At 37.9% G+C, this 18136-nt stretch overlaps 1 protein-coding gene across 1 annotated transcript; it reads right to left on the reverse strand.

Moving 5' to 3' along the window:
- Nucleotides 1-1172: 1172 nt before the first annotated feature.
- On the reverse strand, nucleotides 1173-8155 carry LOC131458605 (T-box transcription factor TBX3-like). Its single transcript, XM_058627792.1, has 7 exons — nucleotides 7777-8155; nucleotides 6351-6618; nucleotides 6102-6248; nucleotides 5836-5912; nucleotides 5575-5738; nucleotides 4650-5080; nucleotides 1173-2903 (listed from the first exon to the last, which is right to left on the reverse strand). Exons 1-7 carry the CDS (start codon nucleotides 8085-8087, stop codon nucleotides 2535-2537), a joined length of 1767 nt encoding a protein of 588 aa, XP_058483775.1. The 5' UTR covers nucleotides 8088-8155; the 3' UTR covers nucleotides 1173-2534.
- Nucleotides 8156-18136: the final 9981 nt, after the last annotated feature.

Genomic DNA, 18136 nt, shown 5'->3' on the forward strand with positions numbered 1-18136 from the left:
TGCCATATACAAATAGTCACATGGGAATTATTTGTATATGGCAGGTCTAATCTAGTTCTTTATTTATAAAGAACTAAAACTAAGAAAGACAAAATGACTACGTCAAACACCTTTAAAGAACAACATTTTACTCTATACCCGTAAGAACACTTGACAGTAAAATAAATTACAGGCTCTTCTGACTTCAGAATTACATAACCAACTTCTGATGTCAGCTTTTTAAGTGACACAAGTGTCAAAGTACAATCTTCTACTATATATTCTTTAAAAAATCTTGAACACTTCTGATTTAAATCAAACTTAAAATAACAGTTAATAAACAGTAACTTACATGTATTGCATGATTTATTTATCCTTCCAAGACTCTGCACAAAACTGAACAAATGGCGTTCAGGTCAGATCTAATTTAATGGGAAAGTCAATGAAATCAATTTAATGATAGATAATAATAAATGACCAAAACATGAAATTTTTTTAGTTACGTGTAACTTCTTACAATTAAATCCAATTAGTATTTTGTGACTATGAATTAGTATTTTGTGCGCGTGTTTCACCTATTTCAGGGGAAAGAATTAGTGTTTCGTGGCCACAATTTAGTATTTTTATGCGCATGTTTTACCTATTTTGTAGGAACAAATTAGTAGTTTGTGGCCATGAATCAGAGTTTTTTTTTCCCCTGTCATGTCTGGGGCGCCCTAAAAAAAACAACAAATGAAAAGGGAATTAATTAATTGAAAGAAATTTACTTTTTAAAATAAATTCATACGGACAATACCATTGAAGGACTTTTTACAGTGCAAGATGTATCAGCTTTACCTGTCCCATATCTACACCAGTGGGTTTTACCATTATCGCACTGATGATCACAATGTGGTCACTCTCTGAAGGTGGTTTCTGTGAAACGATCTGAGGACACATTCGGGATGGACTGGGAGTGTTTTAGACCTGAACTTAGCAAGATCGGGTCACTCGGGATGTGTGTAAATATCCGGTTTGAATGGCATCTAAATTTCCAATTAGCATCTTTCATTGATTTTACTTTAAACTTGCACAAGACTTCCAATATGCCCAAAAAAGACGCTGATGTCAGGGATAAAAGCAGAGCAGAGACAATGCTGGCAGGCAAAGAGTCTTTACTGTGAAAACAAGGCAAATAAACCAAGCAGGCAAAAGTACAAAGAGATGATGGGCAGTTGGCATCACAGTCAAGCATGCAGGCAAATCAAGAAGCAGGCGGGTATGGGTAAGGTCTTAGAGGTCCAGAGTGCTACAATTTGATTGACGAAAGTATGCTTGTATAAATGTATCATTGCTTTAAAATAAAAGTAGTTTGTTTTTTATAGCCTTAGAAGTACTTTTTACTTCTTATATACTTTCAAATGCAGAAGAATGGCTCTGCTCACATGAACCTGATACATAAAGTAATAAGTGATAAGGACGAAGCAGAGAGAGAGAGAGAGAGAGAGAGAGGGAAATTGAAAGAATGTTAATATCATTTCTGGGATGCAAAGGCCACTGTAGTTTCTTAACACCATGGAACCACTGAATGCAAATATTTGCTTTGCACCAGATAAAACTTTTAGTGTCACATATGTGATGTCAAGTTACGGATGTGAGGTCAGGAGAACACTGGTTTTAGTTTTCGCCAAAGTGGACATTTTTCAGCTCGAGTGAATGGAGCGCCACCTGTCTCCTCGCATCCTCGCATTGACTTACTGCATGCCCTGCATGACCACAGCATAACATGCTTGTATGGAGCCCTAGACATGACATGAAAACAACTCTTTAAATTGTGTTGAACCTTAAATAAAACTGTGACCTCTTATACATGTAATGTTATTGAAAATGCCCACGTGGCAATGATTGCAACTCTGTATTCCACATGTAATGTTTTTTTTTTTTTATTACATTATTACAGTTCTAAGGTGGAAATACACAAGTATGGCATTGGTGGCTTATGGCTGACTCATGGTGTTTGTTGTATGGACACATTAAGGGGATACTTGTTTTTTTTTGCAGTGTGGTTAAAGGTAGTAAGTATTGACCACTGTCAGTGAGCACTACCTTTGGACCTCATACAACCACACAATCCAAAAAAATGACTTTAAAAGACTTGTTAATTTTCCAAGATTTCGATTGTAGTGGGGTCTGTTATAGGGGAGGGTCAAAATATCTATTAGGTGAAATATTGTCATAAAAGAAATGCCTCATCCACGTTGAACACATAGACTTTATGCAATTTGTTCTCTATGTTGTGAATAAATAGAAAAATCCTGAACTATGATTGTCTTGCAATATATTGATTATCACAGAATCGTTATAGTATCGTGATATTATTGGTATCATGGACCGTGTATCACATATCATGAGGTACCTTGTGATTCACACCCCGAGTCTGTGATGGGGTTATTCAGTATAGCAGCAATACCTACTGTTCTTTGATCATAATGTGCATTATGATCATAACATTTTTTTTTTCCTTATGTCAATTAAATGCCTTTTTTCATCATTGTCCATCACAACAATAGGAGAGTTTATCGTGGTTTATCAGCTCCTCTAAGCACCTCATATACAGAAGCTTTAGAGGTGGTTTGAAGTGGAGCAGTCCTCTGCTTGGCCTTCTCGTAGCTGTGATTGACACAAACAGGACCTGGCTTTCTGCTGTCCGGTTTGGACTGTGAGTGTGAACTCCCAGACGAAAACTCTGCGAGCAGGCATGGGTGTGAGGTGGCAGATGTCGGGAGATGATAGGGGCTAAATCGCAACCAAGGTCGAGATCCGTGCACACAGTGGTTTCTGGAGAGAGATAAGGTTGCAGAAGAAGCGGGGAGAGCCGGGGCGACTGCAGCTGGGGCAGCCACGAAGCAGTACGGATATCCTCCATATGGTGACAGTGGGATTCCCTGCATGAAAAATACAAATGTTTCCTTAAAACAACTTGGATCACTATACTTTTCATTGACAGCATTCACTTTTGTAGGTACACTTGTTCAAGTGCTTGTTATCTGTTGTTCACTGAGATGAGTATTTCAGACACTACTGATCTATTGGGATTTTTATGCACAACCATCTCTAGTGTTTATAGAGGTTGGACAGAAACATATCAAGTGAGCAGTAGACAATCTTTTCTCTGGGTGAAAAAAGTAGCCTTGTTGATGCCAAACATCTGGTTCATGATGATAGAAAGGCAATATTAACTCAAATGATCACTTGTTACACTCAAGGTAGGTGGAGTAGAAGACCATCACTGAAGTATGTCAGATCTTAAGCAGATAAATAAGACCTCAACTTGTGCCACAACTGCTACTTCATTAGCTGTCTTGTGTACCTATTAAAGTGGCTAAGCATGCTTTTTAAATACAAACTGTTTCTAATTTTCCGTGGTCGGTCTGGTGTCATGAAATATAAAAATTAGGTAATAACAATAAGGCAATAACTATGTATTGGCTTCTATGTATTACTAAAAAAAAATGTATGGAGCAATTTAAAGGGTCAGTTCATTCAAACGACAAAAAGACTATACATGTAGTTTTCGCTGTGATTAGTTTTCCCTGAAAGTCATTTCTACACTCAAGTGGCGTCAGATCTGAAGATGATCCTGAGCGACTAAGACATGCTTTCTGTAAAGTGCTTTCCATAATTTAGGACTCGCCATTACAAGACCACAAAAATGAACTGCATGATATCGACTCCCACTTTAGCGGGTTGATGATCCGAGAAGTGTCCGCTTAGATTTGTGCATTAGCCGAGCCATTGCCAATTATATTCACACGGTCCATTAAAATCCCAAGATGTTTAGATTGAGAAAATCCCTCCAAACGATGTCCTGAACTTCGTAACGTCTAACACATGTAGCTGGTTAAGTGGTTAAGTTCAATATTTAAATATGTGCATCATCAGCATATGTGTGCAGTCGAAAGGAAATTCAAGTTAAATGAAGCATAATGAAATGATATTTAAAATGTTTTAAATGTCCAAAGTGGCTGCCTTCGTACAAACACTGCTACTTTTACTGTTAATGGCACATCTGTTGTATTTGTGTCACAGTCAATCAGTTGTACACTGTTCAAGTTTCAACCAGAGACATGTTGCTTGACTGTTTGTGAATAAAATACCTTATACGAGTGGGTCCATGTTTTTTTTCTGACTTCTCAACTAAAATTCAATTGGGTGTCATCACTCCCAGTTTCTGATTTCCAGTGTAAATGGAATGCAACATTGTGCACAGACTCATTTCTTGACATAATCTATCATTATTTTGTTACCTTTTCTTCCCTGGAGGTATAAGCTCAAACTGTGCTGTTTTACTTAAAGGTTCTTGGTCAGTCTGTCTGCATTTTAACCGTAAGAGGAACCTTCTCTATACAGATGTATCTGTAATGAATACATACAAGAAGTTTTTTCTTCATGCACTGACCATAAACACCTTATTCCCTGCTTATCCCTGCAACATTTCCAAGACCCACCAGTGGGCCACATCCCATACTTTGGGAGTCTCTGCCCTTAAAGTATACTGTATGTAGAATGTGTTGAGTGTTGCGTACTGTGCTCCTGCTGATTCGAACCTGAGATGCCAGCATGTGTTGTGACAGGTGAACCATGAAGGGAGATGCAGAGGTGATGCTTTGAAGAGTCAGCTCTCCACTTACTAGTTCATCCACTCCAGACAAAGAGGAAAATCGATGTGCTGTAGTCGTAGCGGGGAAAGCCTCTGGCTTCACTGTCAATTGTCCAGGGTGAAACAAAAAAGGCGCACCAAACTTCAGCAAGTGTTGCCTGTTTGCACCTGAAAAATCCAAAATCTGACGGTGACCACATCTGAGAGACGACAGGATGTCACCCATGTGCTCTATTGACGAGTCCCTCTTCATGGAGTACATATCATCTGATGTTCTGAACACTGTCCTTTCATTGGTTGCATCCTGGCAGTCATGACTCTTACTAAGAGCCGACCTGTTACGCAGTAGCTCCTCACTTCTCAGACTCGGAGCAGACGTATATCTATCCCAGGAACAGTTGGCTTCAGCAGTGTCCTCGCTTTGTTGATCACAATCCGAATCACACCCAGTGTTGTTCTCGTCTGTGTGGAGAAAAGATCATTTTTAATAAAATGTATTTGAAAGTAAAAACTGCATTTTTTGAACTATTGTTGAATGATGGGCCACACGATGGGGTAGTGGCTCGCGCTGTAGAGGTTGAGTGGACACTCTAAAATGACAGTATGTGTGAATGTGACAGTGAACGGTTGTTTGCCTGTGATGGACAGCTGTCAATTTAAAAAAAAAAAGAGAATAATTAATGGATGCATGTATCCTATAAATTGTACAATTACCAAACACATCTGAATATTGTAAGAAAGAAGGAAACAAAATAAACATACATGTTAACACAGCCAACATCACTCATATTTACATTTTCTTAATCCAACATTCATGTTTCAACATTCCTATATGGAAATATGTTCGGAAAAAAGTACAAATATTATTTCTAATGTGCATTAGTAGCGTTGTGTATTTATAGAATCGATATTGATTCATTAGAAAAGGCATTTGTTCACACTGTAAATTCACGCACCGAAGCAGGATGGTGTGGACATCAGAGGGCTGCTGACCAGCTCCAGAGGGGAATAGATGGCATCACTCGTACTGCGTTGTTCACCCGAGTCGTCAGAATCGCCGCTGTCCTGCTCCGCTGTGCTTTGGCCCTCGTGCAGCACAGTTAGGTTTTCTTGTATGCTCCTGAACATCACACAGTTGTACTCAGGGTTAAAGGATAAGCCTGCATTTTTCACATGTGTGCCATTCTGATGTTTTTATATGAGGACGAAACACTTACCTCTTTTCTCGTTTCCCATTCCCTGTGTCTCTGAATCCTTTGGCAAAGGGATTGTTGTCGATTTTCAGCTGCGTAATCTGATAAAAAAAAAGAAGAAGAAAAACGTAGCTGCACATTATAAAATACATTTATGAGTGGATATTTTTTCGATCTATTACGGCTTTATTAATGTTTCTGTAACACTTACATATAAATACATATCAACTATGGAACAGAGAGTGAAATAAGGTTTGATGTGTGTGTATGTGTGTGTGTGAGGGCATTACCTTTTCATTCTGATAGGCAGTGACAGCGATGAACTCCATCTCTGGGAAAACATAAGTCCGGAACGTGCTGTACGGAAGCTTTATTATGTCGTTGGCTCTCACAATGTGAAATCTGGGCTGGTATTTATGCATCGAATTCAAAACTGTCTGAAATATTAAAGAAGTTTGATTTAATCTCAACACACGGTACGGTTATATTATAACAAATAAGTCATATAAGCTGCAACAATTCAAACTTGTGTTACTTACAAACCCGCGCTTGTCGGAAATATTGTTGGTGAGTTTGAGTTTGTGAAAAGTGACGGGTTTGCTCATCCACTGCTCTCCTTTGGAGGGGCTGTCTGGGTGAATGTACATACGCTTTGGCATCTCAGGGTCAGCTTTCCCCGCCACCTTCCAGCGGGAGTTGTGAAACTTGTAACGGCATTCATCGACAGCGACGATGTCCATTAGCATGATGTACTTGTCCGACTCCTGCAGCCCGTCTACTGTCACTTTAAAAGGCGGGAACATCCTCCTGTAGCGACATGTTGATAGAGGAGAATAAATTGAAAGACTGTGATGGAAATGATTAACATTTGAGATTCCACTGGCTATTTTTTTTTGCTCTGTTTGCTTATTTTCTTATTTAGATCAGGGGTGTCAAACTCAAATGACCTGGGGGCCAATGAGCATCTAGTCTGGGCAAGAGGGGGCTGGTCTAGGGAAAAAACGTGGAAAAAAACAACTATTTAGTAGTGGGTGGGCAATATACGATATTCATTATAATGTTAGACAGAATTGCAAAGTAACAGTGCTTGTTTTGTTATAAAATGATGTATACTTCACATTAAAAACACATTTATGATGCACAAAAATGGAGAAATAAATAGAAAACTTGGCAAATAATGACAAGGATAACTGTAATTAAAGCAGCTTAAATATATGTAATTTAATGTTGTTTGTAATACATTTAATAAAGCAATGATTACAACCAAATGTTTTATTACTATTATAATAATAATATTGCTAGCAAATAAATATAGTCTTATATTCTGTATATATTCCATCACCTCAGTGCCTCAGCACAGTGGTGGGCGGGCCGCATGTAATCGATTAGAGGGCCACATGTGGCCCCCGGGCCGCCAGTTTGACGCCCCTGATTTAGATTGTAAATTTATAACACACTGATCTTAAATTTTCTGAGAAGTTACACTTATATCACTGAAGTTAGGTCTTCAGTGATATTTTTTAAACCAAATAAAGATTTTAAATATTGCAGTCTAACTGTATGTTGTTGCACTTTGTCATCATCTCTCGTTTTTTGTTTTTGTAAATGTCAAAATCAATTTGGTTATTTTTCTTTTTTGCTGTGTCAAACTCACTGAAGTTTTATTTTTGTAAATTGACTGAATGGAGGCATCACATTTTAACTACAAAATTAAGTCCAAATTGTAAATTTCACCTTTCATTACTGTAAGGTTACAAGTGTCCATGATATGTCACAGTCTATATATATATGACTGTATATTTTTTAAATTTTTAAAAGTTTCCTGCAAGAAAGAAAGAATGAAAGAAAGAAAACCTGTCCCTATGATTAATCTCATGGTCATATTTACCAATTATTTAAAGTCAATCCATTACCCTCTCTGGCAATATATGCACTAAATGCGCTTGTATACTTTACCAAACTTACCTTCCAGACCTTGTAATCACCATCTCGGTCCCCATTTTGTGAAATTCATCCCACAGATTCTTTGACTCCAGTGTGACGACCGGGTCATCATCGGATCCAGGTTCGAGCTGCAGGCTCGTGAGGGAGCGCGGATGAGCCGCTTGAGGCTGGCGGCGCAGATCCGCGCGCCGCCGCGCGTCAGAGGCGGAGGAATAGCGCTCCGACTGGGCGACATCTGGTAGAGACAGCGCGGCGAGGAACGAGGGCTGAGCGGCACCGAGATGCGGATGGTACGACATGGCAGCAGCCGCCGTGGCAACTGGCTCTCTCATCAGGTTATCACATCATCATCATCATCACCATCATCATCAATAAAACACAAGTACGCACTGTGGAGCTGCTGCGGGCACAAAACTTCAAACGGCTAAAACCTTTTTTAAGACTAAGTTTTGGAGCAAAGCAAATATATATTTATTTATTTATGTATTTATTTATTTATTTAAGGAAAAACAAACAAAACAAAATATATTGTTCCCAATATGCTGAATCAAGGAGACAGCGCAGTGCGCTTTGGAACCACAGCGGACAGTGGGAGTGGGGTGAGATGAGCCAGTGAGTAAATTGACCCACCCACTGTTTCGAGATAACTGTAAACAATCTGTTGTCATGTGACCACACATTCGGGATTTCCTTAGTCATTTCATGCACACACACACACACACAGTCTGGTTTCAGGGACTTCAGAGGACATTAGATTGACATACAGACTACCACGAACCATAACTACTGAACTATAACCATGACAAGTCTCCATAATGTGACTGTGTGAACACAAGTAATACATGTAGCGCACACACACACACACACACACACACACTTTTCTTTGTTTTGCAAACTTCTTCATGTCAGGTTTAATGACTGCATGTTGTCTTAAATATATCCAAAGTTTACAATACATACATTGTTATATGGGTAAGTAATATGTCCAAAAATGTCCCAATAATTGCTTTAAAAAACGAGTTAATATTCATAATTGTTATGATAAATGCCGAATAGAAAGATAACTATATCCAAAGTTTACAATACAAACATCATTTTGTTATATGGGTAAGTAATATGTCCAAAATGTCCTAATAATTGCTTTACAAACGAGTTAATATTGATAATTGTTATGATAAATGCCGAATAGAAAGATAACTGTGATTTATTTTTATTTTTTTGGACAGAAAACAACAAGCACTTGTTAAACAGTGAAACATTTCACATAAACATTATGAGCTACAGGTCTCAAAGTGCGTTTTCACAATCTATCAACATAAATGAAGAATATTATGAAGAATATAATAACAGTATCATTAAAAAATAAGTACACATGACAGGGACAATGATAATGGTTCGTGGCACATGGTTCCATGTGTCCGGAGGGCGACAGAGGGATTTTAAGATCACACAGGGACAGATGCACATATAGCATCTATTAGTCCAGCATGAATCATGTGCCATGAACCATCCTGTTATGGGATCAACACAAACGCACACATACACACAGGGTTGTGTGTGTGCGTCTATGTTTTTATTAAGACGACCTTAACAATCTGAACCATAAACAGTCAATGCCTAACCCTAACCCTAACCTAAACCCACTTCTAACCTTTACCCTAAAATCAGGTCTTAACACTCAAAAAGCCCTTTTCAGGGGTGAAAAGTTTCTTTAAGTTAGGTATAATGACTATTGTTTCAAAGCATATTATAATTAGAATATAAGAAATATATAATATAATAATATAATAACTTTTCCCCATTAAATGGCAAGTAATCACTGCCTGCCCGTGGGAATATAAGGGAAAACAGATTTGAGCCTCTTAACAAAGGGCTCACTTAAGAAAATTACTGCAGTAATTCATATCTAAAGAATATGTTATATGGCACTTTTAGCCTTAAAGTCAAGTTTGGAAAATGCAAGTTAATCCAAATGAGAGATTTCAAACCCAGAAGACACCAAGTACCACATTTGAACTCACTGATGGACACAGCAGTGGATCAGCAACTCGTGCGTGCCTTGATGTATAATCGTATATCCATGTAGAGTTTCTTTTCTGCCCTTGCACTCAGGTACTTAGCAGGTGACATCATGAAAGTCCGTGAGGTGTCGGGTCTTAAGGGTTTAGGTGGGGACACTGGGATTGAGCCTATATCCTCCTTCCACATTAGTGCATGTTTTTCCTGCTGTTTCCTCCTCTATTCCCTGCTGCTGTGGCCTGTTTTGCTATTTTACGTCCAGTTCACCAGCACATTGGCGGCACTTACCGTCTAACTAATTGGCTGACTATTACTTAATCAGTATAATCATTTTTGGAGCATTCTCTGTAACGCGAGATGGATGTGTGTCAAAAACCATTCTGTTAAAGAAAAAACTGAATTGAATGTATTTTACAGCGTTTGTTATTATGTTATCTACTAGACAGAGACACAGATAAGATGTTCTTCACCAGATACAATGCTACACTAGTGAATCTTGTGCTGCATTAATTGCACAATAATTTAAAGTACAGACTCAGAGCATCTGGGATTGTAACTTAATCTAATCACACAGAAAACAGACACACAATTTATCACACAGAGAGGACCGAGCCGCTGCTTTTGCTGCAAGGACTATAAATACATGGTCTCATATTGAATCAGCATGTAATAGACCAACTTTTAAGCGATTTTAACTGCCCTAAAGCCTTGTGAACTCCCGGTGCTAAGTGACATTGCTTACACTGACTCTTGAAATAAAAGCAACTTTTGTTCCCTAAATGAAATTAGGAAATTTTTTTTGCTTCCTAAAACCAGTTAAGCATCTGCTTAGTATAGTATCTGCTTAGCTGACTTTGTTTGTTTAGATTTATTGGATTTACAGGAGCAAGTGTTTTCCTACAAATTCATTTACCAGGCTTTCAGAGCGACTGGCAGTCTGTTGTATCTGAAATAAAGAATGCTAAAACAATATCAAAGTCTCTTCATGAAAAAAAAAAAAAAAATAGAAGCATATATGTATATCACGGTCAACAAAAGGAAAAAATTAGCACTTAAGCTCATTGTCCCCAAAAATCAACAGCTCATATAGATGAATTCATTCAGAACAAAACATTATTTTAGGTCTTACAATACCGGCCCCTAATTATTATCATAATTATACAGTTATAATCAAAACACATCTGTAACATATAGTTGCACAGTTAATCTTCAGAACTTCTTTTGGGGGTGAGAGTTCTTTACAGTCTTATAAATATTTTCATAAATATAATATGAAATCTGTCGGTCAAAAGTGTTTTTATGGATCTGATCTTGGTTCCAGTTTTTAGTGGAGTCAACTCTGACCAAAATATCACTCATAACTCTCAAGAGGGCTGTTTGAGTGCTATTAAAAACCACTTTTTTTCTAAAACTTTGGACAGTTATTAAACTTTGAATGGTTATTTTCAGATTGGTCTAAAATGAGGTCAAACTGAGGGGTCCAGGTTTCTCTTTTTGATAAGGGGTTGCACAGCAGAGTGTTTAAAAGCAGCTGGAACACACCCTGATGTAAGACTGGTGTTTATTAAAACATGTACAGTGGGCCCAACAGTGTCAAATACATTTTTAAGCAGGCGAGATGGGAGACTATCAAAAGGACAGTATGTAGCCCGTGCAAGTGCATAACTGTGTCAGAGAGTGTGGAAAGGGAATTGGCTCAAACTGATCGAGGACAGGAACTCAAACGAAAGTCGGAGGGGTCAGTGACATGAGTAACAGAGGTAACGGCGGTGGAGGTAGCTGGCTGAAGAGCCGAAATTCTGTCATTCAAATGTTTTTGGAAGTTGTCGCGGAGAGAAGGAGATGGTACTACAGGGATTTACAAGGGAGTTGAAAAGGTTGAACCGAACCTGGAGTTTGTGGCTGTTATTGTAAACTAGATTACAAAGAAAGCACAGTCTGGAGGAACCGCCAACACCTTGGCACCACCTTGGAAAACATCAGGTTTGAGCAACAATTCTGTCTCTCTGCATAAACGTTGTTAAATTTTTATGTATGATTTTAAAGCACAACTTGCAGTGCATCCTAGCCACGTCATCAGTGATGTTACCTGGGCTCAGCGGGCGGGTCTTGAATAATTCACTGATCATTCTTTTTTGATCTACAGTCATCTTGATGCTCCCTCCGCAGCATCAGTGATGATGATCCTGATCCTGATGATCCAGGTCTTCCATCCTCTGCTGCAGCTTCGTCTGATTATCATGTTCTCGCTCTTCTCTTATCTCAGTGAACGATACAACAAATACATTTGCAGTTTGTGATGTGAAATACCATCCATCCGTCCGTCCATCCGTCCATCGCAGGGCAAACACACAGACACACACAACCATTAACCTCTGCATGTCTGTACACGGTTGGTGTAGTGGTTAGCACTCTTGCCTTTGCAGCAAGAAGACCCGGGGTTTGAGACCCAGTTGAAACAAGGGCTTTTCTGCATGGAGTTTGCATGTTTCCCCCCGTGTGTGTGTAGGTTTTCTCCGGCTTCCTCCCACAGTCCAACAACATGCAATATGGAGATTAGGCGAATTGAACACTCTCAAATTGACCATAGTTGTGAGTTGTGGCCCTGTGGCGAACTGTCCACAGTGTACCCCGCCTATCACCCTATGTCAGCAGAAGATGGATGGATGTTTTTGGACTGAGGGAGGAAACTGGAGAACCATGTGAGGTTGAGTCTATCAGATTTGACAAACCCAGTTAATTTAAAAAAAAAAGAAGAAGTGTTTAACTAACTCCTGTTCCCACAAAGAAGAAGAAAAGCAGACCCCCTCTCCAGCAGCACAGGATAAATGCAGTGGTGAAATTGGCCCGTGCACTGTTTAATTGGGTCAGTGAGATTACAAATAGACCTTTATTACACTGCTCTCTGGGTGTCGGGCAAGATAACACTTCTCGCCTTATGTTCACAAATATGCCCTCCTGGGGGTTATAATCTGGGCTTTAGAGGTTTGATCAGGCTAAGAGCTTTAAAAACTCAGGGAGGTGAGGTGTCTGACAGCTAGGGTGGCGCACGAGGACAATCCACTTTACAATCCATTTATTGTCAACACCTGAAACCTGGTATAGCCTTGTTTTCTGTTATATCATTAGAATCCATTTTGTCATATATAGTTGTGTCAGTATTCAGTGTGTTTAATGGATTGTTGTGTTATGACCTCAGTTCACCACACACATTAGTCCTGCTGCCAGACGAGGGAAGACTGCAAAATCCATCCTCACACCTGCACCTGACAATCTGCCCTGATCATGCCCCTCGTGTGTGTGTGTGTGTGTGTGAGTGTGAGTAAGGTGAAATAGATTTCGCAGTGCACCAAACACAGGATTTAAAGGCTTTTAAGAATCTTAACCCAAACAAACCCCTAAATCCAGCTCCACAATGAGAACGGAACAGCAGTACAATCCTGGGTCACACAGTAGAACTGTAGAGCAGGGTTGTGTTTGTGTGCTTTGAATGATGATGATGATGAAGATGTGAAACTGGGCAAATGTGTGCAATATGATATTATATATAATAGTTGATTGCAAATTTAAATAAAGCAGAATGAAACAGAAGAAACAGAAACCTTGAACAAGTGTTCACCAAAGAGAGACATTTAAAGTGACCTAAAACTTTTAAACATTAGACATTAACGATAGCTTCACAGACCCCTGAATAATATATAAATGAATAACTTCATTAAACTCGATAACATTAATAAATGGTTATTTAAAAACACGAATTAACTGTGAGTGAGCGCTTATAACAGCATTAGGTAACGATAATGGCCGAACCCTTGTTGCACCCTTGTGTAAAAAGTACACAACTCTCGTCTGAATGAGTCAAATGTTCCATTACAACACAGATGAGAGGACACAGAGGAGGTAAATGGTGAATATCAGTTGTCATGAAATCGAGGAAATGAGTCAACCTCATTCTCTACGTACGTGTCGTTACAGAGGGAAGTAGATTGTAAATGAAGTATGTAAGGTCATTATTTCACAAAGCATCAGCAGCTTCAGAATCAGAATCAGAAACCTTTAATTGTCATTGCACATGTACAACGAAATTATAGCAGCAACCAAGTGTCAAGTACGTAAAAAAGTACAGTAATAAAAAAAGGAACAATGTTCAGTGCAAAGGATATAAAATAGATAAATAGGTAGTATACAGATAAATAGGTAGTATATAGATAAATAGGTAGTATTGTCTTCGCTGTAATATCATGACCCTCATGTGTCATAATATGCACGTGTGGAGGCAGAGCTGAAGACACATGGTCCCACATCACTAATACTGCACCTGCTTCAAATGTGGACAGGGAGCGTGTGCGACTATGACACCTGAACATAGTAGAAAATCTGGCTGAGAATTAAATGGATTTCAGTAATTGGATGTAGTGATCAGCACACAAACCTCCTCTCAAGTTTGCTCCTTCCTGGAAAGCTGAATATGTCCTGAGAGCTTTGGAGTGTCACTGACACCATCTGCGTCCACAACATACATAACACAGTTAGGATTACGTTCATGAGAATATATTTTTGAAACAAATTAGAAAATAAAAAAAACTTTAATTCTATCTTTAATCTCAAAATGTAAGCTATGCTGATTTAATCCCAGAAATGTAACTTTAATTTGAAATATGTATTTTCTCTGAGAATATTGACTTCAATTCATCTTAGAATTCTGCCATTTTTTCCCACAGAATTCTGACTTTAATTTCAGGTTGTTTTTGTTTTTCTTTTCTTTTCTTTTTTATTGTTTCCAAAGAAATGTCATCATGTGGCCCGAATTCTCTTCAGTGTGAAACTAATATTAAATACATTTTTAGTCTGTAATCTGAACGAACTCATTGATAAATGTACAAGAGCTCCTACCATTGATGTCCTTCGTCAAGGTTATTATAGTTAACGAGAACTAGCGAAATAATAAAAAACGTTTTCGTTAACTGACATGAAAATAAAAACCCGAGTTTAAAAAAAACAGATATCTAACTGAAACTGAATTGTGTGATTACAAAACTAAAACTAACAAATTGTAGTGAAAATTTGCTTCGTAAATCTATTTTTCTCTTCCAGCAATTTTGAAAGGTTGCGTTTCCATTCATAAAATATTTTCAATTTGTTTTTGTTTACAATGTGGGACATCTGTTATTTCGGATGAGTCTTTTGTCAAAAATGGTAACTATTTCAAAATAAAACAGGAAACAGAACACAAGACTACTCAGGATGTTCCACTTTCTTGTAGACTCTTATATTTGATTCAGAGATGATTGCTCCTCTGTCCTGATACATGTTTACATACATACATTTTTGTTGGGTTTTTATGACACACAATATGACCTTTTTGCATCTTGCATACTCAAAACAAAAAGTCAAAACTAAATAAAAAAAATACTATCAAACTATTATAACCTTGTCCTTAGTTAGGGTCAAGAAGTCATTTAATCCTTTACAAGAGTGATTTTTGTTAAAGGACATTTTCATGGTGAAAATCATATTTAGTCACGAGCTTGTTCTGCCTTATTTGAGTCAGCAGAAGAAGGAGAAGGAGGACACGTCACCTCCCATCATCTGCACAGTCTTTCTCCTGCACAACACTCACTTCAGACTCCAGAGCGTCTCATGAGAGGCAGAGGACGACGTATTAAAAGGCTGTTGAAGCTCGATTCATCCTGTCAGGAGGAGACAGGAGACCTCTCTCTCTCTCTCTCTCTCTCTCTATAAATCTCTCTCTATCGCAGACGTTCTATAATGAGATATGATGATGAGAGGTCAGGGCTGTATATATAAATATATCCATATTTTATATGGTGACATGAGACAAGGTCTGGTCTGAGATTTTGGATATCATCATATCATAATAAAGTATCTGTGATTCATTTTCCTGGTTTTAAAGGCTGTTGCATTGATACTCATCACATGTATTATATTAAATACACTAAATACTATAAATATTCACTAAAAATACATGGAGTATATTTTTTAAGTCACTAAACAACACTTCTTTAATTGTAAGCCTTATTATTTCTGTTATAGCCAAATTTGACCATATCTATAGTCATATTTATAGTCATATAGTCATAAATAAAGCAGGTATTATCTGAAACAAAGGGAATAATAACTGTGTTTTAAGATCATGTAATACAGATCATAAACAGTAGATTATATTTCATTTTTAGAGGGTATGTACAGTGTATTGTTACTCTAAATCAGGGGTGTCAAACTCAAATGACCTGGGGGCCAATGAGCATCTAGTCTGGTCAAGCGGGGGCCGACATAGAGGAGTGGAAAAAAAGTGGAAAAAACAACTAGGTAGTAGCCGGTGGTCAATATAAGACATTCATTATGATATTAGACAGAATTGCAAAGTAAAAGTGCTTATTTTCACAATAAAAACATATTTATGATGCACAAAAACAGAGAATTAAATTGAAAATTTAGCAAATAATTCCAAGGATAATTGTGACTAAAACAGCTTAAATATATGTAATTTCATGTTGAGTGTAATACATTTAATAAAGCAATGATTACAACAGAATGTCTTATTACTATTATAAAAATATTGCAGACAAATACATTTAGTCTTATATTCTGTCTCTATTCCATCACCTCGCACAGTGGTTGGCGGGCCGCATGTAATTGATTGGAGGGCCTCATGTGGCCCCTGGGCCACCAGTTTGACACATGTGCTCTAAATTGACCACAGTGTGAGAGTGAATGGTTGCATGGTTGTTTGTCTTTATGTGGCCCTGTGATGGACTGGCAAACTGTACCCCGACTGTTTTATTTTGTAGTTTCTTGTGTGTGTGTGTGTGTGTGTGTGTGTACCTTGTTAAGTTTAACTTCCTGTCCTGTCTTCCCACCTGATTGTCTGCCCTGCTCTGATGTGATTCACCTGTGTTTCTTAATCACCGCCCTCCCTGCCATGCGTTCCTGACCCTGATCCCCCGCGTTTCATGGCCTTTTTCTTTGTTTGTGTTTTACATTTTGCCATCCACTCCTACTTTGGATTGTTTTTTGTTGCATTTGGGGGATTTAGCTTTTTCAAAGCCTGTCGTCAAAGTGCAATCCTTGTTCCCCGCGAAGATGCTTCTTCTGTAGGAGAGATGCGAAGAGGGAGCAGAAGATAAGGCGCTGGGCGCCACGATGCTCCACTGGCTGATGTACAGTGACAGGGTGTCTGCAGTAAGAGGGAGATGCTGTGCGTGTCGGGCAGGTCAACAGATGCTGTGCTGACAAGGCGATGAAATATTCAAGTCACGACATCTCGATCATGGATCTGATGTCTGTGCATCTTCACTCGATGAAGAGGATTTTTTTTATTTTGCATATATCTCTGTGGAGAATTCAGTAAAACCCAACAGTTCTAAAACAACGATTTCCAGAGGGGAGGAGAAATAAAACACAGATCAAACACCTGTTTGTGTTTACAAATGGCAAATATGTTCATATTCTGTACTTTTTGTTTCAGCAAACAACATCTGATGAGAAGAAAATGAGTAAAAGAAACTCAAGCTAGTTTTTGTTAAAAACCATTAATATCTGTAGAATATCTCGCAGAACAATTATATACATATGTTATTCATTTTATAAAAAGTTCCATAGATTTTAAAAGTACTATAACTATTGGGCTATGTTTATTTATGAATGTCTCTAATGTTGGAGTATTGTTAAAAATAAGAATAACTCTAGGGCAGATATGTAAGGGAATTAAGGATCTTGAGTTTCCACATTTATTATTTTGTTATGTTTTTTTCCTTACATAAAAAATCTCAAAAATATTTACAATACATTTGCTTTAAACTTGACATGATGACAGTAGGAGAAGTAAGACTCAAATAAATGATTTACATTTATTTATGTATTTATTTATTTATATTGGTATTGTTAAATGAATATTAGTTACTAGTACAAAAGATAATCATGACTGAAAAGGTTCAGGTGACTTTTCCTTTCATCTTCTCAAAGTGTCTACAGTAAAAGTTCTGGTAAGTTACTAGAACGACTGTTCAAACACTTCACATCACTGCCACCTGCTGGCAGATCATGTCACTGCCAGTGCACTATGACCCACAGCTCTATTAACTAACCAAGGTGAAAGAGATAATTTACTACACAGAAATATACTTACAGGGCAGTTTCACCCTTTTTTTTTTTTTAATTTAAAATCATTATGATGCTGCTGTATTTGTTTAATTTGAGAATATTTGACCAGTTGTCTTATTTATTTATTTGTATCTTTTACTCATAAAACTTAGTGTAGTGCTTTTATTTTCTTTCAAGGAAGGGACTTTGATGTGGACTTTTTTTTTCTTTTTTTTTCAATCTCGACTTCCTCTGTTGT

This window comes from Solea solea, chromosome 4 (genome assembly GCF_958295425.1).
Source record: "Solea solea chromosome 4, fSolSol10.1, whole genome shotgun sequence".
NCBI classification, from domain to species: Eukaryota; Metazoa; Chordata; class Actinopteri; order Pleuronectiformes; family Soleidae; genus Solea; species Solea solea.

Excerpts from the sequence above, each read along its gene's own strand:
- LOC131458605 (XM_058627792.1), bottom strand. The coding sequence starts at position 8,087 with ATGAGAGAGCCAGTTGCCACGGCGGCTGCTGCCATGTCGTACCATCCG. Across the intron at positions 6,619-7,776 it reads GTGATTACAAGGTCTGGAAG|GAGGATGTTCCCGCCTTTTA; the intron begins GTAAGTTTGGTA and ends ATGTCGCTACAG. Across the intron at positions 6,249-6,350 it reads TTTCCGACAAGCGCGGGTTT|ACAGTTTTGAATTCGATGCA; the intron begins GTAAGTAACACA and ends TTAATATTTCAG.